The following is a 24,559-nucleotide window of genomic DNA, read 5'->3' on the forward strand; positions in this document are numbered from 1 at the left end:
AAAAAGACAAAAAATTCTTAATAAATTAAAAAAAAATCTGAAAAAATGAGGAAAAGTGAATAGTGACTAAAGAACCAACAGGACCTCTGAACTTTGATTAGTTATAAGAAACCATGCATCTTACAGCTATATTATTTGTCTCCTAATTGCTTCCCAAGTGTATCACATGTTGCCTTCGACTTTTACAATTGGCTTCTATCAATTATCAAAGTTTCCTAATAATAATATCACCTAGTTGATGATGAACTTCATATCAAGTTAATCTAACATTGGTACATTTATATATAACATTAGCTACTAAAACAGCTTGATTGAAAAATATATATCGTGAATAAGAAGAGTTAGCAAATTACATTAATACCTTCCTAATAGTCTCATAAAACATTATAAGCATCCAGCAGTTGATGTACAATTCTCCACATTAACAAATTCTACCACAAGTCCACAACAAATAAACTTGTCAAAATGGAGAAGTTGATGTCCGATTAAGAGAGTGCTTCTTTAAAGCCTGAGCTGCCAAATGCAACTGCTCATATCATCTAAATTAGAAGATACATAGTCAAGAACAGGAAGGTGCCGAGTAATGAGAAAAGCATAAGAAAAAATAGGGTTAAGAAGTGTGCCTGTTCCTCCTTTTTTGCCTCGATTTTTTGGCTTTTGAGGTTATAAGTTGATATACCAGCAGCGCTTTATGTGCCTGTTTACATTTCACAAAAATGATAAAAAAGTACGATACTTAAAGCAGGAAGAAATAAACAGAAAGCCATAATATTGATTGATTCAGTAATTGAGCCAACCAAAAGGAAAGGACTGAGTACACATGCATAGTAGTACTATGCTTGTTTGGTTGGCAAATAGTAAAACATACGAGTTACTAATACCTCTTTTCTATCACTTGAGCAAGCAGAGACTCCCCATCTCCAGGTGTTATTACTTTGATCATCATTTTCAAAGGAAATTGCCATTCTTTTCCTTTCACCACCACTTTTCTACAAGCCCATTGCCATCCCCATCTCCAGGTGTTGTTGCAATGTAGTCGTCATATTACTTACAGGATTAGATGATAATTCCTTGTGGTCTCAACTACACAACATTATATATCTATTGTGCAGTTCATTTCCCACCCCAAGGTTGTGGACAATAAACTTCAAATCTGCAAGAGTAAAACCTGGCATACTCTTAAACCCTCTCTCTTTCATTGTTTCCTTTGTCAGAGCAACATTCTCCCATTGCCCTGCCACGGCATATACAGTCATTAGCAGTGCATAATATGATTGATTCAACGGATCTTTGTCAATCAAAGCTTTTGCAATCTGTTCTCCTAATACCACGTTCCCCTTGAAACGGCATAAGCCAAGTAAAGAGGCCCACAATGACGACTCTTTAGGTAATTCTGCAAACGATGACAAATTTCTGAGGATTTCCATCGCCTCTTCCATTAGACCAAAACTAGCGAGAATATTTGCCATGCACCAATAATGTGCAAAATTTGGCTTTACACCAAAAACATCTGTCATTTGGTTGAAGTAATTTATGCCTTCTGTTAAAAGTCCTTCCCGCAGGCAAGCACATAGAATTCCTACGTACGTAACTTCATCAGGAAGCACCTGTTCACCTAGTTCTATAATATTATCATCACCTATTCTACTCTCTATTAGTCTAGTTTTAGTGTGCATTTGAGCAAATAACTGAAGCCCGTCCTTTGGATTCCCGTTAAGACAATGTCCCAAAATCATTGCATTCCAGCAGACTATATTTCTAGTGAGTAACCTTTCAAACACTTTGCGAGCAATGTCTGTTCTTTGACACTTGCTATACATATCTATCAAGGCCGTATTAATAATTAGACTCAACCTCACAAATGTCCTAATAAGATATCCGTGAACAGATTTTCCTTCTTTGAGTCTAGCCGATCTACCACAAGCAGTAACAACACTGACCATCGTCGTGTCATTACCTTTAATTTTGAACCCCGCCATTTCACGAAACAACTTTAACCCACACCCTGGATTCCCACCACTCAAATAACCAGAAATCAAAACATTCCAGGAAATCACATTCTTATGAGGCATTAAATCAAACAGTTCATGTGCAGCACTCAAATCACCAACTCTAACAAAAGCATCAACCAGAGTGTTCCATGATACCACGTCTCTCACAAACATTTCACCAAACAACCTCTTAGCAACATCAATAAGCCCATAACAACCATACATATGAATCAAAGAATTCTCAACTTGCAAAACACACTGAACCCCATTCTTAATAGCTTGGCCATGACATTTAAGCCCCACATTGACAGACCCCATTTGCACACAAGCCTTAAAAAGCGAAACAAACGTATAACTGTTAGGCAAGAACTGATATTTAAGCATATGAAAGTACAAAATCACGGCTTGATGAGGCACACAACTGAGAGCACAAGCCTTAATAAGAATATTATAACAAAAAGTATCTGGTAAAGAAATGAATTTAAATAACAAGAGCGTGTAATGAATGTCATTATAATCTGCAGAGAGCTTCAAGATTCTGCCAGAAAAAGATGGGTTTTGAAAGAGAGAGGAAGTGAGTAAGTGGGCTTGGATTTGGTAGAAATGATTGATGCTCTGACATGTCTCCAGGAGGTTTAGTATACGATTGATTGAATTAAAGGGAGTTGGGGTTGTGTTGTAAAAATTGGAAGAAGGACAGGGAGAAGAGATTGAAGAGAAAGAGAGAGTGGGGTTGAGGAGAGATGATGAATGAGAGAGAAGAGGGTGGCTTCTTAGTCGCCCAAGATCCTTCAGAGTCATGGAGGAGGCTCTTGCCATTCATCAAAAACCCACCGCCGTCTCTTTGTGTGTGTATATCTGTCAGTGTTATTCACTTGCCAATTGCCATGGCGTATTGTCTCGTTATGTGAGATGAGTTTTCGAGAAATGACCAGATAACTACATTAATAGAATAAAACGATAAATCTCATACTCCCTCCGTCCCCCTGAGTAGTATACATTGGGGGACGGGGACGCGGCACGGACTTTAATGCTCCTGTAAAATGTAGTTGTGTAATTTATTTTTAAAAATTTCTTTTTCTGAATTAAAGTTTGAATGTTATATTTTTATTCAGAAAAAGAAAATCTCAAAAATAAGTTACGGAACTATGTTTTATAAGAGCATTGAAATGCGTGTCGAGCAGTTGAAAAGAAACGTATACAATTAAATGGGACAGAGGGAGTAACATTTTGTTGTTTTAACTTTTAACTCAGAGCAAAACACCGCATGAAATAGTGTTCTCTTTTAACCCCACCAGAACGCTATATCATGCAGGATTTTTTTAACACTGACAAAATAGTACATGAAATGATATTTTGTTCTTTTAACACTAACAAACGCTAAATGATATGGCGTTTTTGATGTGAGGTGCCTCCACGAATTTGAATTTCGAAAAAAAATAATGATCAATCTGTCCAGGAAAAGTCATAACGGCGGTTATTCGTAATGTGAAACTTCACCATCAAAGAGCACCAAAGAGCCTCAGTGTTTTTGACAGAACAGAAAGGAGGCTCACTGATGAAGATCTTCGTCACAAGTTTGATCAAACAGACCAAGAAACGAATAAGATAGTAGCTCCCTCGAAGTACGGTCAAAAAAATGAAAGGACGGCTAGCCACACAACAGTCACGAGTGTTGAGGTTATATCCGATGAGGAAGATAAGAACTAACGGATGGATGACTTATGGAAAGATTTGGAGAAGTTCAAGGAACGAAAGATAGCTCAAGTCGGGCTGAATATAACTTCTTCTCAAGACCTATCGAGGCATTGGGGATCTCAAATTCGATGGACGAGGAAACGCTGTGGAGTTCATTATCCGCTTCAATACCGAGATGGAGGTGTACCAAATTGAGGATCTTAAAAAGTGCCGTTTATTCTGTGCTACACTTAAAGACGTAGCACACTAGTGATTCAAGGGATTGTCGGCCAATTCCACAAAGTCTTGGAAGCAAATGGTGATCGTTTTTATCACCAACTTTAGGTCCACAATGACCTACTGGTAAACATTCTTGCTAATATTAAACAAGGAGAGAAGAAACATTGTGCGAGTATTTTAGGCGCTTCAAACTGAAGGATCTAAAATTGAGAAAGCTTCACCCTCATATACCCCTAGACAAAAGGGATCAAAAATGATCTAAATGATTTCAAAATTTAAATAACGAAAATATTGATATCATGCGACAATTACAATCTAATTATATGAAATCTCTTGAAATTATTCCACCTAACAAATATGTGTTATTTTGAAAGTTTAGTTATCATTTTTAATAGTGAAAAAATGTTTTCAAATTAAATTTGGAAAAATTATAATTATCAAATAATTTTTATGAAAATCATGTCAATTGTTTTCATAAGAATCTGATAACTCAAAAACTCACGAAATTGTTTAATATATGAGTTGGACTAGAACATAATTTCATACCCATTTTTCGAGATTTGACTTGACTGAATAAAATAGAGTACAAACTTGATTATGAACAACTCAAGCTCGGGTTGAAAACACGTCTTAAATTATAGAGAATAGGCTCTCAATGTCATTATTTTAATACATAATATTCAAATGTCGTTATATAAAAAATAAGACCTCACTGTCACATACAACTTAAAGTCTTTTGATTTTTAATCAAAACGTAACACGAAGTTACGTTTTCCTCCAAAACATAGTTTCAAATTACATGTACAAGAAATTTGAAAAAAATAAAATAATACATTTTGCACATAGAACGAAGTTGCGTTTTGAAATCTTAATACACAAACACAACCTTGAAGTTGCTTTTGGCATCTTAAAACATAACTTGAAATTGCGTTTTGATTGATTTTCTTTTAGAAAAAAAATATAAACACAAGACGAAATTGCGTTTTCATAAACGTCAAACGAGGTCGTGTTTTTAATTGACATTTAGGGTCATGTTTGATAATCGTGATATTCAGATCCTTTACTCCTTAGAAAGTAACGTATGAGGCCAACACCGATTGGAAGATAGTAACAAAGCTGCAGATTGATCTCATAAGGAGAATGTTCATGATCTTATGCTTTCAGTCAGGTCTTATATTAAACAATAATAAGATAAGTTGAGGTTCAATCTCTATCGGATATATTCAATCCAAATTTTCACGGATTAGTGATTGAATTCAGAGTCTAGAGACCTCAAGGTTGAGACTTTATCCAGAGACATTCTGATCCTCCGTATGCAAGATCGATAATTGTAATTAGTGTAAAATTGGTAGCCCAAATCTTTGAGAGACGGCTTAACGTCGAGACGTCAAGCTGCTACAGCCTTTGTATTGATTTTACAAATGTCAGTCAAGCAGTGTCAGCTATGCAGACACTTTTCTATGAGATAATACATATGTCAGTTCTGCATTGTCACTTGGGCAGACAATTTTACATGTTCTGTGTGCCCAGACGTAACTGATACTAACATATAATGCTTAATTTAATTATCTCTATCGATAAAGATGAACATGATCATCATCCAAGTAATTTAAATTTTTTTTTCCTGTCCTATTTCTACCTATACCAGCATGATCGGTTAAGAAACTTTTCTACACTCGTCCTGGCAGAGAAAGGGAAATAAAAAAAAGTTCAAATTTCCTGTAGCAATTCTGAGTGTTGATTAACCACTCTTCGTGAAGGATAAAAGGATCCTATTGGTTTCGAATATTGTCAGTCTGTCACAGAGTTTTGAATTAAAATGACGCGTCATAGCAACAGTTTTTTCGTACAATTAGCATAAAAGTATCATTTTGCCGTGAAGTTTGAATTTCAGGTCATAGTATAAAACACATATGTACATGTCTTTAGTAAGTAAATCTTTGCTAGTATCTTGTACTCTATTTGCAAAAATTATATACAAACAACTGTTTATGGGCTTTCCAATTAATACACAGAAATTTGCAAAGTAATTCTCATTTTGTTTATGAGAATGCAGACTCTCCTCGAGACAAATCCAGATGAGTTGGAATAACAAGGAAAATAGAATCTGTAGTTTACCTTCGATGTTAAAGGGTCTGACAAGGGAATGAGAAGAGAGCCAGCATTAATCACTTTCCGTCTCATCTCCACTATCTATAAGGTGCTCCTTTAGTGTTTGATCTGGAATTTCCCACTTTTCTCTATCCCATGCTTCATTCATCTCTGGCAGTTCATACTCTTCGGGTTTTAGTGACAACTCAAATTCTGGAAGATCAGGAACACCTTGTAGTCCCCTGCATTATACCAGGGAAAAAATATCATGTCATGGACTTGCTTTCATTTTGTTAGAGACAAAATGTTGTAGTTGTAAACTGAGTTGACATGAAAAACTTCTTTGCTCTTACTTCTCCTGATCTAAAAGGTAACCATACATCTGTGACTTCTTAAATGCAGTTTCTGGAATTTTCTTGCTTAGATGCTTCATTGCACCCCAAAGCGGAGGAGTCCTGTGCAGAAAATGGGTAAGAATTTTATAAATATCAGAGGAAAACATATTAAAAATGTTACTCCTTCCGTCCCACTCAAATATTTACATTTGATTTGGGCACAGAGTTTAAGAAAATAAGTAAAGAAAGAGTGAAAAAGTAAGAAAAGTGAGGATAGTGGTGGAACCGGCTGATATTTAATGTATAAAATAAGTATAGTGGAGAAAAGTAACGGGAGTAATTGGATGGGACATCTCAAAAAAGGAAAGTGCAAAGAAATTGGTTGGGACGGAGGGAGTATTAATTAAAGAATGTCTCAAGTGAAAAAAATAAAATAAAAGAAGAGTGAATCATAGGGTAATCTAATCTAACCTGGTTATTGGCACGGCTAAGCAAAAGTTTAAGCACGCCTTCTTGCTCTCAGTTAAAAGTTCTTCTGCAGCAAGAAAGCAGCACACAGCAGTAGTGTGGCAAGAAGGATTGGTGCCCTTGTCCATGATCAGGCCATTGTAATAGTAAGCCGCAGCCTTGAAAAGTTTAAGCATATCTATTAGCAGTTAAACAAATGGAAAGGAGTTACTCGTGAAACTGATGTTGGAGATTAAGAGGGATGTTTGCACACACACCTTGGCTTCAAGGTATTTCCACTTGATGAACAGCAGATGCTTCTTTCTATTGCCATTGTCAATACATTTTGACAGGGGAAAATGAGCCTGGCACATTAATTGTAGAAGGTACTTTAAGTTTAAAATGTTTAAACATTGCAATTCGCAAAATTAAACCAAAACATTAAGGTTAACTCAGAAGAGTCTCCTATTTCTTAGGAACAATATGGTTGAGTTTTCAACTGGCACTGCCATATGGGTGACTTGATAGTTCTCGATCACTTGGCAAGAGATGGGGGGGGGGGGGGGGGGGGGGGGGGAAGCCACTAACTAAAATGCTTTACAAAACTTGATGCTCTAAGAAGTTGTAAACATGTATAAACAGTGACAAACTTCTAGATAACAGAAATTTCCCGTGTGCAAGTGAGGATGCTGTAGGTTGTTTATCACTGATCGCTAATGCTTTAACCGTCCTTTTTCAGGTGCCATAATAAAAAAAAAGAATCTATTTTAACCTATACACAATTCAAGTTCTTAGCTGCCCTTAGAATTCATTAGGGAGTCCCTAACGCATTGACTAGTAATGCTCATATCACTGAACTTATATACTGATATAACTGGAAGAACCCTGAAATACAGCTTTCAATTGTTGTATGCAGGTGTTTACCTGTCCTAAGTAGCTTAGTTGTTCACAAGCTAGCCTCCTCTTAACAGGTAAAGTGGCATTTCTATTTTCAACAGCTAAACCAAGCTGCATTTCAGTTCCCTGATGATGTCACAATAATAATAATTTTAATAATGGGATACTGAACATATGCTGATAATTGTATTTTCAAAAAAAATATATTACGTAAATTAAATTGATGAGGTCGAAAAGGGTAATGATGTGTTTACCTGCGCTAGTGCTTGAATTGACATAGCCCCTATTACATCCTCCTGCAGATCTCCTGGCATCTTGCTCCTGATGATATAGTTAGGATTTTTAGGCAATTAACCACTTAAATGCTGGACAAACAGAAACTAAAACAAAATTTACAAACTTAATATCCGCTGGTATGTGCACGAGAACATCCCTCATACAGAATTCCAAGTAGCCTGCAGCCTTGAGCAGTAAATCAACAGCATTACTCATGCTATCTGTTGGTGATCAAAATTATAATCAAACATATCAGAAAAGAAGTTTTAATACCATGAATCTTTAAGTCATATGAATAGGATATATGAAATAGACCTGACGTAACAACCCTGTCAGAAGTTGGATCCTTTGAAATCAGTTTCGAGTTGGCCTCTCTCAATGTCAAGGTAGCCATCATATGGACAACAGAAAGTAATTCGAACCACGAGTCCTTGACACATACCTGCACCTCATTACGTTCAAATCATTATGCCACGGATAAAAACAAAAACAAAAAATCAAGTAAAGCAGTTTCCAAAATGTTTACATGTTTCCCATCTTCTATATTCTTCCACTTGAACTCCACAAGTTCTCGGACACCATTTTCTGTTTTTTAATAAGTTATAACTCACATGAGCATCACGAAAATGTGTATTGAGATCAAAACAGAGTCATCATAAAGTAGAGACTACTAATTATAGTTAGAAACCTCTCTTAGTGAGACCAACAATGAGTGGTAAGTACTCCTCTAGCGCTCCCTGTAATTCTTGTACAGCATTTCCACCTGCAAGATTTCCGAACAAATTTCTCCAGATTTATATATGTGGCCGAACAAAATTTGGGGTACGTAGCATTACTCATATATAACTGATGCTGGAAAGTATGAACATATACCAGTATCTTGTGCAACAAAAACAATTTGATTGCGAAGCGAAGTGATCTTATCCACAAGATGTTTTGGGATTAAGCCTCTAAGCATCTTGGGAACATCATCAGACTGGACCGGAACGCGCAATGGCGGGACAAAGATGGTAACTAGAGGAATGTTCTTCTTTTTCTTCCTTGCAATCTTGTACATAGATGAAGCTGTGCATCCCATTGCTCTTCACCTCAATTTTTCTACATTCTGCATTCAATATAAACACCCACTTTGTGTACATCTAAAGCTAGCTACTTCCAGTCTCCTTCTGACCTTCTTACTTAAATGTTTTTTGTTATTTACGTTCAAGAATGACATAAATCCAATCTAGTACTCCTGTATAAAGTGTCAAGTGCCCTCACTTAGTATATAAATCGGTGGGATGCATGATATACTTAAATCAAAGTCAGCAACTTTTATATATGTTAATATAGCATAAGATCCGTTAAGGAGCTTCTTCACGCTTGGGAGAATTGTATCACTTAACATGATATCGTCTGCCATATTAAAAAACAGTTCCTTAAGTCAATGTTATGCTATATTTCAAGGTGATATAATCTAAGATCTAATAATTTAGTTGTACTTTACATATGTTGTGCATGTGTGTACCTTCGGTGACATGTAATGATGAGTTTATAATGTGAGAACGCTAAACAAACACTCAAAGGTTGTTTGACAAACCAATACCGCAAGGATTGGATCATTACTAAAGACTAGGTTGTTGTGTTGCTCCCTCCGTCCCGGTCGGAAGACGGGGGCGCGACACAAATTTTAATGCTTCAATCTAAGTATAGATTTGTAAATTATTTTTAGGATTTTCTTTTTTTATAAAAGTATAATATTTATATTTTTATACAAAAAAGGAAAATTTCAAAAATAAGTTGTAGAACTATGTTTTATAAAAACCTTAAAAAGCGTGTCGACGAGTGAGAAAAAAACGTATACAATTGACCGAAACAAAGAGAGTAGTGTTTAATTATATATAATCCCCATCTCAACAGGTTTTATACGTTTACTATTTACATTCACCAGACTTTTATAAAATATAGTTCGTAGTAATATTTTTTAATTTTTTTCATAAAAATTTAAACATCAAACTTTTATTTAGAAAAAAAAAATTAAAATAGACCATGAAACTATATTTAAAAAAATCTTAAAAACATGTGGGGGGAAAACATGGGAAGCGGTCCACAGCAGCCGGGTGCTGTGGACTTGTTAAATAACAATCAGTTTCTAGACCGTTGGATGTGGGTGTTGGTTAACCAGTCCCTGGCATACGGCTGCCAGGGACCTGGTCCCAAACATATAGAAATCGATGAGACGGACAGAGTATATAACACACTATATAAAAGGTGTTCTCGGACCAGCGAGGATGGGGATGAAGCTTCGAAGCTGAGGCTGCATTGAATATCTTAAATCCTGGATCAGAAGTGGGCATGGCTCGAGTCTCGACTACCCAATTAATATCGCACATGCCAAGAGGTTGACAAGTGAATTTCTACTTTTATTCTAATCACAAGGAAGAGGACAGAGGGGATAGATCATAGATCTGTATATATACAATCCTCCTCTTTTATTGAGTGAAATATTATGCTCGAATTTACACGACAATAACGTTATTAAACTTATCTATACAAATATAATTAAACAAAATCAGATTATTAAGAAATATATATGAGGTAATACACGGCAGCTGATCACTGATACACCCCTGTTTTTATACTATCGTCAATCTTTACGATGTTTGGAGGAGATTTGCATTTCTCGCTCAGGTCGGCACCAATATTATGGATCTTCAGATCAGGAGGGTAAAGGATTCTCTTAATTTTATGTAAAGTGTGGGTTAAGAGGGGTGTATTGGATTGAGATTTTAAAGATTTTTTTGCATTCATGAAATCCGAGGGTATTCGATTGGGATTGTTTGAAATCCATTAAAATCTTGAGGTATTCAATTGGGATTTCAAATTATGCTACAAAATCTGGTGGTATTCAATTGGGATTTTAAATTATGCTTTAAAATCCGATGGTATTCAATTGGGATTGTTTAAAATCTGATGGTATTCAAATGTTGATGGATTTTTTTTCATTTCATAAAATGATGGATTTTGTGGCATTCTTCAGTGTATTTTAAGTTTTTTGAAATCCCACCAAAATCAATGGGATTTTGAAGCATTGTACCTAAATCCTATCAACTCTGCGACATTTTATCAACAATCCGCAAAAAATCAAAATCCCATACAATCCATTAAAATCCATACACTAAAAACAATCCATTAAAATCCCAATCGAATACACCCCCGTAAGTCTTTGACTTCAAACCTGTACTGAACTCAACATCATTCTAATTCTTTTTTATTTTTTATGATTCTTTAGCTTTTGTTACTGTTTATTCAAATTAACTTCAAATCTTTTGACGAGATCACTGAAATCTGCAATGGACCATAATGTAATATAATTAAAAGATAAACTAATTCTCCTCTCTCTCTCTCTCATTCTCTCGTTTTGAGAGTCGACTCCCGTATCAGGGTTTCAGCCGTTACTTCTCCGCTTTCTAGATTTTCCTCTTCTCACCCATTAACCCCTTCGTTCTTTCATCCCCTCTATTATTATACTAGTTTTTCAATAAAACCAAGATCTAATCTTGTTTGAGTACTTTGTTATCAAGGTTGTATGCCCATTTTTTTGGATGTCAGTGTGTTATGTTTTCGTATTTTTATGTGTCTTGAAGCGTCATTCGATTATCAATCTGAAAAGGATTTATACGGTATTTTGGGAGATCGGTGAGACTCACATTGATTTTGGAACGATGGTGGATGCCACAAGAGCTCACCTTTCACAACAAATAATTGTTCAAGTTTTGGGGACGTTTGGTGCTCCAGGATCAGTTGATTTGACTGATAGTTCTGAACATTGGGCTACAGGTGATGCTTATGTGAAGGTCAATTGCGCTACTACTAGTTTCATAACTGATGTAGGTTGGATTGCTTGAGATATCATTGTAATACTTTTTAGATCAAAGAATATGAATATTCTATTTGTTAAGCGATCCAAAAACAAAACGACTATTTGTTTACTTTGTTCTTGGTTTCACAATCAGATTGTAGTTGACAGTTCGAGGATTTGTCTCGGCTGGTTTTGCGCTTCGTATTAATAAAGTCCTTTGTTTGTCAAAAAAAAAAAAGATAAACTAATGTTCTAAATATATTTTTAAGTAATTATGGAGGAAAAATATTTGATTTTGACATAATTGAATTGACTTGAGTTCTGTATAAACAGGATGTGCATGTATCGTGAAAAAGAAATTGACGCATCTAATATATCAAGACACTTTTCAAATTGTACCGCAACGGAGCAGGGTGGAGGCATTAAGGGTCGGGAAGCAGCCATCGACCACCCTGAAATTCAAAATTTGACAAATTTTTTTATATCCAACCCAGCCCAATAACTTAATAATTAAATGGCTTAAATTCTTTCTTACCATTTAAGTTTGACTAAATATACATGCCAACCATGCATGTTCAATATAATCCGGTTCAACCATGCTAGTTTAACCAATCATACACCGTGACCACAAACCGGAAAAATAACCCAAGACCAGAGGCGGATCTTAGAAGGAGGAAGGGGGGCAACTGACCCCCCTTAAATTTTTTTATATAAATATTATACATATTTTTAGGTTGTAAAATTAAAATTGACCCCCTTCATTTTTTTGTGACCCCTCTTAATTTTTTTTACAAAAAAATTGACCCCCTTAACTTTCATAGTCAGATCCGCCACTGTCCAAGACAGTGGTGTTTGTTGTACACTTGCGGAGTTGCGGTTCAGTGTAATCACTTCACGCCCCGCTCACTTCCATATCATTCCAATTTCTGAACCTGTTCCACAATCTCCATCCCATTCAACCTCAGAGACATCCCGACTACAGTAATATATTACAAATAAATCAAATTACTATTTGTTGACTTTATATATATATATTTTTTTACATATTAGTGGTTAAAATATTTAAGTAGTCAAAATGATTGTCATTTTTATTTTTTAAACTTTGCACAATATTTACCTAGTGTTAAATTAACGATCTGAAACCAGTGTTTGAGAAGTCGGTAATCGGATCTAATCGGTTGAGTTACAGATTTAGGGTTAATCGAAAATGATGGATTAATCAGAAGGATTATGAAAATTAGATATATTTTAATATTAAAATATTATTTAATATTTAGTTATTATTATATTAATTATTTTATTAACAAATAGATATTTACTAGCTAGTATGTCATAAATATTATAAATGTTCATATTTAAAGTGATATAGTAATTTAATTTTAACAATTTATTATATATATTTCGAATAAAAAAATTTATAAGAATTAATCAAATTTCAAAAAATCTAATCAGTCAGCAACATTACAAGAGATTAATCGAACGCTATTTAAAACTAACGTTAGCAAGGGTATAGATGACAAATCATGGTTTATTTATAAACGCATAGACATGCAATAAACATCTGCACATCCTTATGGTGCGGCAGAATTTTGATTACAAGTTAGAAAGCTTTAACGCACAGACAAAATAGAAAATGGGAAAATTATTAACAAGGTTACATCTGTATTGCATCTTTGGTCATTTCCAGGACTATGAATATGGTGACAAACATGCATGTCAAAAAAACTTGCCTCGTTACAGTTCTATCTTGCAGTCCAGATACTATACAAAAGTCTCGTGCTTTGATCATTCCAAGCAATTCAATGAATATGGATGCACAGATCAGTATATACATGATGTTTCACAAATAATCACAAAATGACTTATATATGTAGTAATTTATTATCATCATAATTATGAATGTCAGGAAAATGTATGCCAGGTAACCAGCTCACACAAACCTCTAAATACAAGCGGATAACCATGGCCTCGAATACAAAATATAGCAGGAAGACAAAGGCACAGTATTTGAAAATATTTCAATCAAACAGAAAGTAGAGTGTATGTACTTGACTATACTCAAGTGATTTCGTTGCAGCTTTCGACTTTGCAAAGCAAGAATTGGAAGCTAGTATATATGTTCTTATCTTGCATCCAGGATAACAACAGTATAATTTTGCCATTTGTTAAGGTAGCAACAACAACCTTTTATTTTCCACATTTATGATGACAGCTTATGATTTTTGGTTGTTAATCATAACACGGCTTAAAGCATTTTGACTATTCATACGCACCTCGTCGTCCAAAACTCTGGTTCTGGAAGTCCTGAATATACTCAATCAGATGCATGGGCTTGTGCATATAGCTCTATTGGAGTTGGGGTTGTCTTGATTATGGATTAGGTAAGAGAGATTGTGTGTGCTTTGTGTTAATTATAACCGTTGAAAATGAAATGAAATGGCTACAAACCTTGATGGTTGTGTTGTTCAGCACTGTTTCGAGCTTGCATGTGCACCATTCACCTCCAAAAGCCAGAGAGTGTGAACCACTCTCTCACAAACCGAAGAAATTAGCTTTGCCAATGGCCGTATTGTACAATTTCAGTACTTGGATGGTAATCCTATCGAGTTTATTTGTTCAGAGGTTGACATGTACAAACAAGCAAACTTGAATGGTTTTTTTAAATTTAAGCCTAATTAAATCTCAAATTTCATGTCCTATATCTATTAATATAACTACTTTAATTGCATATATATAGTAAAAAGCATACAGATAGAGAGCTAGAGACTCAGAGAGCAAAAAATCTACTTCTCCTTTTCCTGACCAACAAATTCACATGTATCTAAATATTTTTACATTTTCTTTGCAATTTCATGTCCTATACATGAATGCCAATGATGTTTATGATTAGGATTTTTAGTTTTATACTCCAGGTATTATTTTGTGCATTGCCTGACTTTATATTCTTACAAATCTGATTAGCACAAGGCTGTATAGAATAGGTAGAACTACAAAATAGCACCAACAACTTCTTTCCCTCATCCGGTTTCTATCTGAAGCCTGCATGTTTGAATCCTTGTTTGTTGATTATAATTTTATAAGTCCATATTTTTTTGGATCACCCTGACTTAAAATCGTATCTCCGCCACTAACTGAGAGTACTTCTAATCTAAGTGAGCCGGCCTAATCCTTGTGCAATCTAAGCCAAATCGTACTCCGTCCGACCTAATCTTTGAAAAAAATATATTGATTTCCAAACCCAACTCCTGAGCAAATATATTAATTTTCGAACATAACTTTTAATTTAGTATAATATTATTTTTTATTAGTTTCGAATCGAATTTGCCTCACCATCTAAACTAATTTGCCTCATGGTCTAAACTTTAAGATTATATTTGTAGTTTTTTATTTGTATATAGATATAATATTAGGGATCAAATATATGATAATTATGAGGGATTTATGTGATCTGGAACGTAGCTTGAGAGGCTTAATTCGGGTATAGATTAAAATTCCAGGGATGCCTATCAGCATATGTATCCTTTATATATTCACGTAATTTTTAGATATTCTATCTCTTTTTTTTGTAAGGAGATATTCTATCTTTTAGTCGTTCGTTTATATCAATAAAAGGATTCATGAAGATTAATTGTTTAGAGAAGAATCAACATTTATTGATATTGAGTTTGGCTTGGAATGCAATTAGAAGTTGTTAACGGAGGAATCTGGTGATAACAAGATTCGGGGAGGGTTGCTGGAACTTGTGGTGGACGATGACGGCGGACGACGGAGTGTGGGTGGTGATTTTGGGTTTGGCTGAGATCGTTCAGGGAATCAGGGTTTTCTCACAAGATCGAAGGAGTATTCGCTCTTGCAAGGGTTGTGTATTATCCCCAAACGATGTGCCTACGTACCCTATTTATAGGGATCAAGCCAGACGTAGTTCTTGGGGAACAAGTAACCTAATCAGAATAGGTTTCTCATTCCTTGGTTCCAGCGATGGGCCACCGCCTTAGATCAGACGGATATGGGCCTCCGGAGCCTAGCCTCCTCCGAGGAGCATGGAACTAGGTGGGCTGACCAGCACTAGCCCACGTGGACCTCCCCAGACTCAGCTGTATGGGTTAGCTCTCCGTCTAAATTAAATCCAAGTCCATTGAGTTTCGAATGAGATCGGGTTTGTTCCAAGGTATATTTTTTTTTGAATAATATAGTATATAAGGCATAATATAACGTAACTTGTAATAGCGATAACTCAACGCTATAACCAATACAAGAAATAATATATAAGTATGATACTAAAATCGACATTTTGAACGGCCGGTACATACCGAATTAGATGATCTAGCAAACTAAAGCAATCACGAGATCAATGAAAGAAATTTATTAATATGCTCATGCCTCAGCGAAAAATAAAGTTCAAGTTGTTTCAGATATCTATATCTGAAGTTGTCTACTGATTCAGTATCAAGTGCTAATGGATTTAGTATTATCACACTGATTTTTCATAGTATTTGAAGTATTTCTAATCCGAAATGAACTGATCAAGAATATACGAAGTTTGAATTCGGTATTAGATGTACTAAATACTTTGACAAATATTCTTCCGGTCTTCAATTATAATCTCGCATAGCTTTCCACCACCTTATTCATTGAAAACCAGATAAACTCAGTACAAATGAACTTAAAATTTTAATCCATGATCTATGAAAACTAGACTGCGAGCATTTCTTATCACCTCTGTTCAAGACGTATTTTCTCAATAAACCCCCAAACGAACTCAAAACTTCAATAATAATCTACAAAAATTCGACTGAGTTCGACTGTGAGAGTCTTCCTGAGCAGTTGATAATAATCATCATTCATAACATATTCTTGGAGTGTTAGTCAAATTGCTTCACAACACTTCTAGCCCAACTTCAGCTGCTGGTAAAGTAATCCCTGGATTCCTCTTTCTTGTTTTTACATACTGCATACTTAAAATGTAAATATCTGCATTAAATCTTTAACACAACACTGATGTCTTGAACGAAAAATATACTGGATTATAGATTCCTTCAGAAATCATGGTTATACAATCAAGTAGGAGTCACAAATATTAGGTGATGGAGATGTGATTCTACGCGTTTCAGCAGAAATTTCTACATCAAAGGTTAACCCCATGAATTCAGATATTTCTTTCAGTATTAATATATATGGAACTAGGTTAAATTTTATCAATTGCTTGTCATCTTCTCTATAGTAGAGCTAGGAATCATGGTTATCCCACCTAATCCCCTGTTTCATTCTATACTTGTATCAATTCCGGGATGAGCTTCAGCAAAAATGAGAGCTCCCTTTTACTGAATTCTGGCTTCTCCGTTACTTGAGGCGATTCAGTCTCTTCTTCTTTTTCTGCTTTTCGGTCGATCGTTTCAGAGACGGCTTGTGTAATTACTTGAACCAGATCAACAATAACTCCTTCGATTCCCATTAGATATTGGATATATACAGCTTCTGGCACATTACTGTAAAATAAATAATTCAAGTCAAAAAATTAATGACATCAACTGAACCTAATGTTTGCAGAAAAGGAGATAATGAAAACCGAAATGGAGCAACTTACTTCAGTTTCCCATACGTAAGGAGGGAAAGATTTGATTCCTTTATCTTGCTTGCTGCTGCAGGATTTCTAAATACACCTTTAACTTCCGAGACAATTCCATCCAGTCCACCTTCTAAGCACAATTTCAGTGCTTCCTCTAGTGAATTCCTTCTCACGTCATTGTAACTTTCTGTTCCCCCGTTTGTAAGGAAGAAAACCTGGTGGAAAATTCTTTTAGCAAAGACATATGCCTAGATTGTATCAAATTCAGATTGAGATTGAAAATTGAAAACATACAGGGTAAGTGCTCTGCATTTTTTTGAGTAGCAAAGCTGCATCTGGGTGAAAGCTCGAAAAGATTACAGGTCTATCGTTGGCATTTTCAAACACCACCTACAAATCGAGATTTCTAATAAATTATAGCACATTTCCAGAAGCAAAAGATTTTCGTAAAAAGCTACTCATAACTCCTCACTAAATAAGTGTTAAAAACACATCACATGCAAGAGGAGCCTTTTGCTCCTTGAATTCTTGGCCAAAGTGTGATCATAATGTGCGCCAATAACAGTATTAATTTACCTGAAAGATAGTTTGTAGAACTTGTGCAAGATACTCCTTTTGATAGATTATATTATCATCGAACTTCACCTCAATGTTGAACCCCAAACAGGGTTTCACTTGTTGAAACACTTCTTGCAAAGTACATGCCGGAGCATCGTTCTCAACATTCCAATTCCAAACCTTGCCTTCTTTTGTTTTTCTCACCAAAGTTTTACCGGTCTTTGTGTGATCTCTTTGGGGACCATAGGCAAGGAATTCACTCAAATATAAATCTGTAACCCTCTTTTCAATTATAGTACCCTGGAAATTCCATATGCATCATGATCAGTAACACAAAAGAAAAAAGCCGAAAGAAAAAGAACAAATTCGAAAAAATAGACCAATAACAGGATATGAAGGAGTTCTTACATTTTCTTGAGAAAGGATGAAATCATCATGAAATATGACTGGGCAACCATCCCTGGTCACCTACAAAAATCACACTCTTTGTTTTACTTTTTGCTTCCTAACTCTCCTGCTTCAATCCAACTAATAATTTTTTTTTTTAATTTGAAATGTGACCCGTCTTCTAAAAATAGTAGTATACCCCAGACCAGAGAAAAAGTCGCCAAAAGAAAAAAAATGGAATGATCAGTAATGTTGCGTAAATCATCAAATTTAATGATAATTGAATTGACTAAAAGAAATTTCCACAAAATTGTATGATTCGGTATTCGTAATTAGTGTTTTGCCAGCCAAAACCACCCTATTACTATATTTAATCTGTTTTTTCTCCCTCGAAAATTGCGCGGAAAAATCATCATACCGAAGCTCTGGAAAATGCGAAAATCTAAAGATCTCATAAGAAAAAACAAGGAAAAGAAAAAGTTTTGTAAAGAAGAAGAAATATAGCTGGGTTCTGATAAACTGAAATTGAATACTCATAAATCAACAACTAATCTGGTGATTTTCACAGTCAAATTCAACAACTAATAAATCAAATTGCTGTGCATATAAATATAATGTGTGCGGGATTGTATTTTCCAACAAATTGAAGATGTAGCATTATAATCAAGAGAAAAGAAGACCTGAACGTCAAACTCGACGAAATCAAGAGGAAAAGAAGCCGCAGTATTAAAGGAGAGAATCGAGTTCTCTTTGACATGTTTCATTCTCGTATCCGAAGAATTCAACACATTCATCCCGTTTCCTCTGTGTCCGATCACTGCGAACTTGGGAATCTTGATGGAATGGGGGGAAGGAGAAGACACGTGAACTGTTTTGAGAGCAGCCATGGCTGATTACCGACTAAAAAGATTGAGGAGGAACTGTACTAGTAGTAAAATAGGATGATGAGAGGGTTAGGGGGGAATTAGGTGGTGCTATTTATAAGTAATCACAACAAGGAACGGAGTTAAATCACCGCCACGAATATTCCGTGCGCTTATGCTCTTATTCCCTTTCCAGTCTCACCGCTTCTTTATTCATTTTCAAATTAGACTCGGAAGCATACGATGCAAGTCCGCTGCATATGAACGCACGTGCCGGTTTGACAACGAGTACTTACGCCTGTTGTCCGTAAGAAGTCGGAATCTACTTTTTTCACTCGTTTGTATAAAAATCAGAAATATTTATAAAAGATTCAGAATGTTAACTTTGCTTCAACTTTTTTTCAAGACACTTTAATCACTTATAATTTTTATAATTTTTAGTTTACTTCTAACTTTTGGTCTACATTTTTACTTTTTTTAAAAAAAATTATCGAAATGACCTCATTATTGTGTCCACTGAATATGATAAAACACCATGTTTTAATTAAGTTAAGATGTCCATATAGACTGCTTACACGGCATAAACATTTTTTTTTTACTTTTCACATCAGCAAAACGTAATGGACGTCTATAAAAATATAACGGAAAGTCGTTAGAATTAATTTTTCCTTTACTTTATTAATGTGGAGAGATTATTGTCCATATAGGAATCATTAATATTAATAAGATTATAATTAATAAAAATTTATCACCTACTAAAAAGGTCTCACACATTAGAAAATCAGTATTTAGTACTATTCAGGAATAATATTATAAGATATATTATTTTACAAATTATATTTTATGAATGCCAATTTTAATAAAAATATTTAATATATATTGTTTTATTATACTACAAATTATCTTTTTCTACAAATTAAAAATCCCGCTGAAATATCCCTAATTTCTTAAACAAATGATACTAATTTTTCCATCTCTCCCTCCACCTTAATCACCACCACCTACACCTCGACGTTCGACCTCAGCCAACGTCATCTCAGTCTCCACGTGCCATCTCAATCCTTGCTTATGTCATCTCAACCCCACCTTTATCATATCGTTGCCATCTCAAACACAATAAATATCTAATTTGATGAATAATTAAATGAACTTCATTTTTAATAATTATTTTTCTAAAAATTTGATGGATGTAATATTATACCGAAAATATATAAGTCCTTACCAAATAAGGGCTTGTCAGATAGTGCCGGTTTTTACTAACCTTTTAAATAATTTAAGTTACAAGTTGGTGATCAGTAATAGTATTTCGTACCATTTGAGAGACATATTCAACTTTAATGAATCAATATTAATTCATAAATAGGTATTGATTTTATGCATAATCTAACAGAATTTTGTATAGAATTCGAATACAATAATTAAATTCCTCAAAATCTATTGTCCTATAAAATCTAAAAAGAATAATAGCTTTTTATTCCGAATAATATTTTAATAATTTTAACTCAATATAGTCAAATTTTTATTATAATTTAAAAAAAAAATTAAAAAGCTCAAATATTAATACATTATTATTAATTATAAGTGAAAAGAATTCCAAGAAGTTCAAATTGAACACATCCCCGAAACTCGAAACGCCTAAAATTAGAAATGCCTGCATGTGTAACAAACCACACCATGTATGCTGAGCTCCGCCTACATGTGTGTTTCGTTCTCTTTAATCAAACAAATATTATGCGTTAGAAAAGGAGATGTAAGCGTGGATCCTAGTCAGAAAGATGGATAAATGGTGAATGATGGAAGATGCGGATAGCACTACAGTCTACGTACAGAGTTTTGACAAATCAAAACACACAGGATAATATTAATTTGTACGAGCCAGACAAGCATTGTCCCCCTCCATGACAAACCCCAGAGCTCACGGAATGAACTGTCTTTATCGTGTTTCTTTCCTTTTCTATTCCCCGTTTACAGTGGCGGATCCATCTTAATTTACGGACATAAGAGGCCGTTTGGGTTAGCTTAAAAGAAGTGAATTCTTGCTTATAGTAAAGAAGTGAAGCAGAAGTGAAAAGTAAATAAGTTGATAAAGTGTTTGGAAAATAAACAAAAACTGTGAGACAGTAACTAGCATTCTCAGCTTCTTAAAAGTGCTTCTGCTTCTTTACACAAATGGGTCAAGAAAAGCAGAAGTGAGAAGCAGCTTCTGATTCCATAAAACAAATAGGCCCATAATATACATAATAATATTATCAAAGGATGGACTAATAATTCGATCATTACTTTCAGGTCGTCCATTAATTACCGTTGAAGAAGGGGGATTTCTTAAGTCAAAATGGAGCAGATTTGGAGTCAAATTCACAACTTTGAAACAACAAAACTTAAACAGCCGTCCACAGCTTGATCACCATCGTCCCTCCTACACGTTCACTGCGTATGCTTAAATATATACATATTTGTCAGCACCCAAAATATATATATGTATGTGCAGTGCAGAAGTTTTCACCACTTTCTCATACATTACTTCCCTCAGTCAACCCATCACCTTCTCCGCCGACGACGCCTCCCTCAACCGCCCCTTTCTGATCTCCACTCCCCAAAAGTCAACTCGCAACCCGGTCAATTTTGACTCCTCTGTCGGCAATTCCATTCGCGATCGCACGCTCGATATTTTGAGTATTGTTAGTACTCTGTTTTTCGGCGTTGGTTGTAGTGCTCTCACTGCCGCCTTCATATATTTGGTTTGGTATATTTGCTCGCCCAAGACTTATAATTTCGGTGCTAATGAATCTAATGAGGAGGATGACGGTGATGTTACAGCTGCCGAGACGAAACTGGGTTATGTCGCTGTTGCGGTTGATGCTCCTGCTCCCGTTAAACAAGTTGAGTAGGGTGGTCATCATCCTCTTCGCGATCGTGTGCAGAAGATAACGTAGCAGTTGTGGCTGAGGTGGCCGAGGGTTGCGGTGACAGTTTCATGATTAGTATCAGTATGAGATCCGGTTTCAGAAAGCAAGGAGTTAATTACGCCTTAATTGAGGGTGTAAATTGTGCCTCATAATTGAGGGCGTAAAGTGTGCCTCCTAACGAGGGCGTAAATTGTGCCTTATTTATGGGCGTAAATTGTGCCTCCTAACTGAGGGCGTAGATTGTGCCTTATTTGTGGGCTTTAATTGTGTCTTAATTACTGATGTTAATATTTTATTAATTGTGCCTTAATTAAGAGTTTAATTGTCTCAATTATGATAACTCATAATTGTGTGAATATTTTGATCAGCACATGCATATACACGTGATATTATTATTAATTAAGTATTGATAAATTTTTTATTTTTATAATACATATAATTTGTTATATGTATCGACTTATGTTTTTCTTGTTTCCTGTATTTTATTTTCAGGAATCTTGGAAGAAGACGGGTTTTTCTTTTCGGACATTAAAGTCTTATTGTCTAAATTTCTCCGGTTATCTTGCATGTCCGACGATTAGATAATAAGCTTTCTTGAATGAAAGAATTATCACGGTTAATTGACGGTTCATATCTGTGAGATTTATTCTCAGTTTCAAAAAAAAAAGGATGGACTAATAAAAAATTATGAGAATTCATCAAAAATACCACTTTTTCTTTTCTTTTTTTTTTTGCGATTTTACTATCTTTTGAAAAACATTGCAAAAATACTAACTTTTAAAGAATATTTGCGAAAATACGGTCTGCAGCTAGATGCAACTTTTGTTAATTGGCCCCGCAGGAGTTGCAAATATGGTTGTATCTGGTTGCAAGTATAGTTGCATGTGGTTGCAACGAGTTGCATGCAGTATTTTTGCAAATATTTTCATAAGTACAGTATTTTTGCATAATATTTAAAAAATATAGTATTTTTGCAAAAACAATTTTACACTTAGGTATTTATGAAAAAACACTAAAAATTTATGCCGAAAACTAAAACTTAATATATAAAATCAAAATTTTGGGGTCAAAAATATAAATATCATCAATTCTTGAATTACAAAATTTGTTATCCGCTTATGTCACTAAATTTGATGTACTGTGTATGACATTTAAATGGAAGTTAGAATTTTTAGTTGTATTATTTAAGAGTTACTTAATTCTTTTAAGGTATTTAAGTAAAATATATAAATATAAAAAATATGTTAGTAATTTTTTCAATTGTGGAGCCATGCCACCCCAAGGGCCTCAATATGCATCGGCCTATGCCCGTTTAAGTAAGGAGCATATTTGGGTTAAAATGTCAGAGAACTCCTGTCTGTATGTTAATTCGTTGTGTTTTAATTGGGACAATTTTTATAGGCTATTATATTTAATAAAATATATCCTAAATCATCATATGTGTATTTAGGATTATGTTTGAAAGTGAATTTTAATTCTCTAGTCTAAATCATATGGTAAGAGAATTGATATTTTTGTTTTGGACAGGCCAGCTAAAATAGAAAGCCATAGCCGCACTTACAAAGCAAAAGAAAGTTGGGGTCTCTTGCGAAGTGTTATTAAAAATTGATGTGTTTTCGGAAAAAGTGTCGGTAAAAAAATATTGTTGTAGAAATCAGATAATTGTTTGGATTTTTTTAATATTTGCTTATTGTGAGTTGTAATATAAAAAATAATGTTTTTGATAAGGTTTAATAGTGAAACTTGTAACAGATCTTGAAAAAGATGAAAAGCAACTTTTTCGAAAAATATTCAGCAAAAAAAAAACTGCTATTCGGAAAAGTTGTTTTTATATTTACTAAACAATTTTTCACTCATTTTTCAGCAAAAAATTGTTGTTGCTGCCTTTAACATCAAACAGTACTTTGGAATCTTTCAAACCCATACCGACTGAACCACACCAACCAGAAGCGTAAACCAACCTGAAAGCTAACCAAGCAGTTGCTTTAAACTTGGCAAAAAGAGTCGACTACTAAAAAAAAAAAAAATATTTCAAGCGATTCAAATTGTACCATCTCAGAAAGTAGCAAAATCACAAATGATCTTATTAAAAATCAATACTCGACCGATGTTTAGAAACCCTAATCGCATAAACTGAGATTGAAAAAGCGGCATTATAGCTATCTACATGTCGAATACCAGCTATAGACATGCCGAAAGTGTAAACCCCTAACGGATGAATTATACTTGGTTGTAAAAAAATATCAATAGCATCATTTTCAAAAGATCCAACATCGAACACTCCAAATACAACTAAACAAAAATATAAAAACACTCCAAAAAGAGAGACAAAATAAACACTTCAAAAGAAGAGATACGCGAACATCCAAAAAATTGGGGTTTATTCAGAAAAAAACAAGGAAAATGAAAAAGAAGGGGTTAAGGCTTTCCAGCAGAGAAAAATCAATGGAAGCTCCTCGACTAGCTTGACAAATGACAAAGACA

General features: G+C 34.7%; 4 protein-coding genes across 4 annotated transcripts; 1 reads left to right on the forward strand and 3 right to left on the reverse strand.

Moving 5' to 3' along the window:
- Positions 1–285: 285 nt before the first annotated feature.
- On the reverse strand, positions 286–2,932 carry LOC108210544 (pentatricopeptide repeat-containing protein At3g51320). Its single transcript, XM_064091628.1, has 3 exons — positions 882–2,932; positions 624–697; positions 286–539 (listed from the first exon to the last, which is right to left on the reverse strand). Exon 1 carries the CDS (start codon positions 2,808–2,810, stop codon positions 1,080–1,082), a length of 1,731 nt encoding a protein of 576 aa, XP_063947698.1. The 5' UTR covers positions 2,811–2,932; the 3' UTR covers positions 286–539; positions 624–697; positions 882–1,079.
- A 2,858-nt stretch (positions 2,933–5,790) lies between these two features.
- On the reverse strand, positions 5,791–9,321 carry LOC108198712 (uncharacterized). The gene is made up of 11 exons (XM_017366493.2): positions 8,828–9,321; positions 8,643–8,717; positions 8,481–8,539; positions 8,270–8,396; positions 8,079–8,175; positions 7,933–7,999; positions 7,706–7,804; positions 7,060–7,146; positions 6,806–6,960; positions 6,353–6,454; positions 5,791–6,241 (listed from the first exon to the last, which is right to left on the reverse strand). Exons 1-11 carry the CDS (start codon positions 9,030–9,032, stop codon positions 6,073–6,075), a joined length of 1,242 nt encoding a protein of 413 aa, XP_017221982.1. The 5' UTR covers positions 9,033–9,321; the 3' UTR covers positions 5,791–6,072.
- A 7,477-nt stretch (positions 9,322–16,798) lies between these two features.
- LOC108192792 (glycerophosphodiester phosphodiesterase GDPD1, chloroplastic) lies at positions 16,799–19,290 on the reverse strand. Its single transcript, XM_017359311.2, has 6 exons — positions 18,987–19,290; positions 18,328–18,387; positions 17,938–18,219; positions 17,656–17,751; positions 17,380–17,576; positions 16,799–17,281 (listed from the first exon to the last, which is right to left on the reverse strand). The coding sequence occupies exons 1-6, from the start codon at positions 19,191–19,193 to the stop codon at positions 17,062–17,064; spliced, it is 1,062 nt and encodes a 353-aa protein (XP_017214800.1). The 5' UTR covers positions 19,194–19,290; the 3' UTR covers positions 16,799–17,061.
- Positions 19,291–21,649: 2,359 nt separating this feature from the next.
- LOC135150619 (uncharacterized) lies at positions 21,650–22,057 on the forward strand. The gene has a single exon (XM_064087223.1). It carries the CDS (start codon positions 21,650–21,652, stop codon positions 22,055–22,057), a length of 408 nt encoding a protein of 135 aa, XP_063943293.1.
- The last annotated feature ends 2,502 nt before the right edge of the window (positions 22,058–24,559 follow it).

This window comes from Daucus carota, chromosome 1 (genome assembly GCF_001625215.2).
Source record: "Daucus carota subsp. sativus chromosome 1, DH1 v3.0, whole genome shotgun sequence".
NCBI classification, from domain to species: Eukaryota; Viridiplantae; Streptophyta; class Magnoliopsida; order Apiales; family Apiaceae; genus Daucus; species Daucus carota.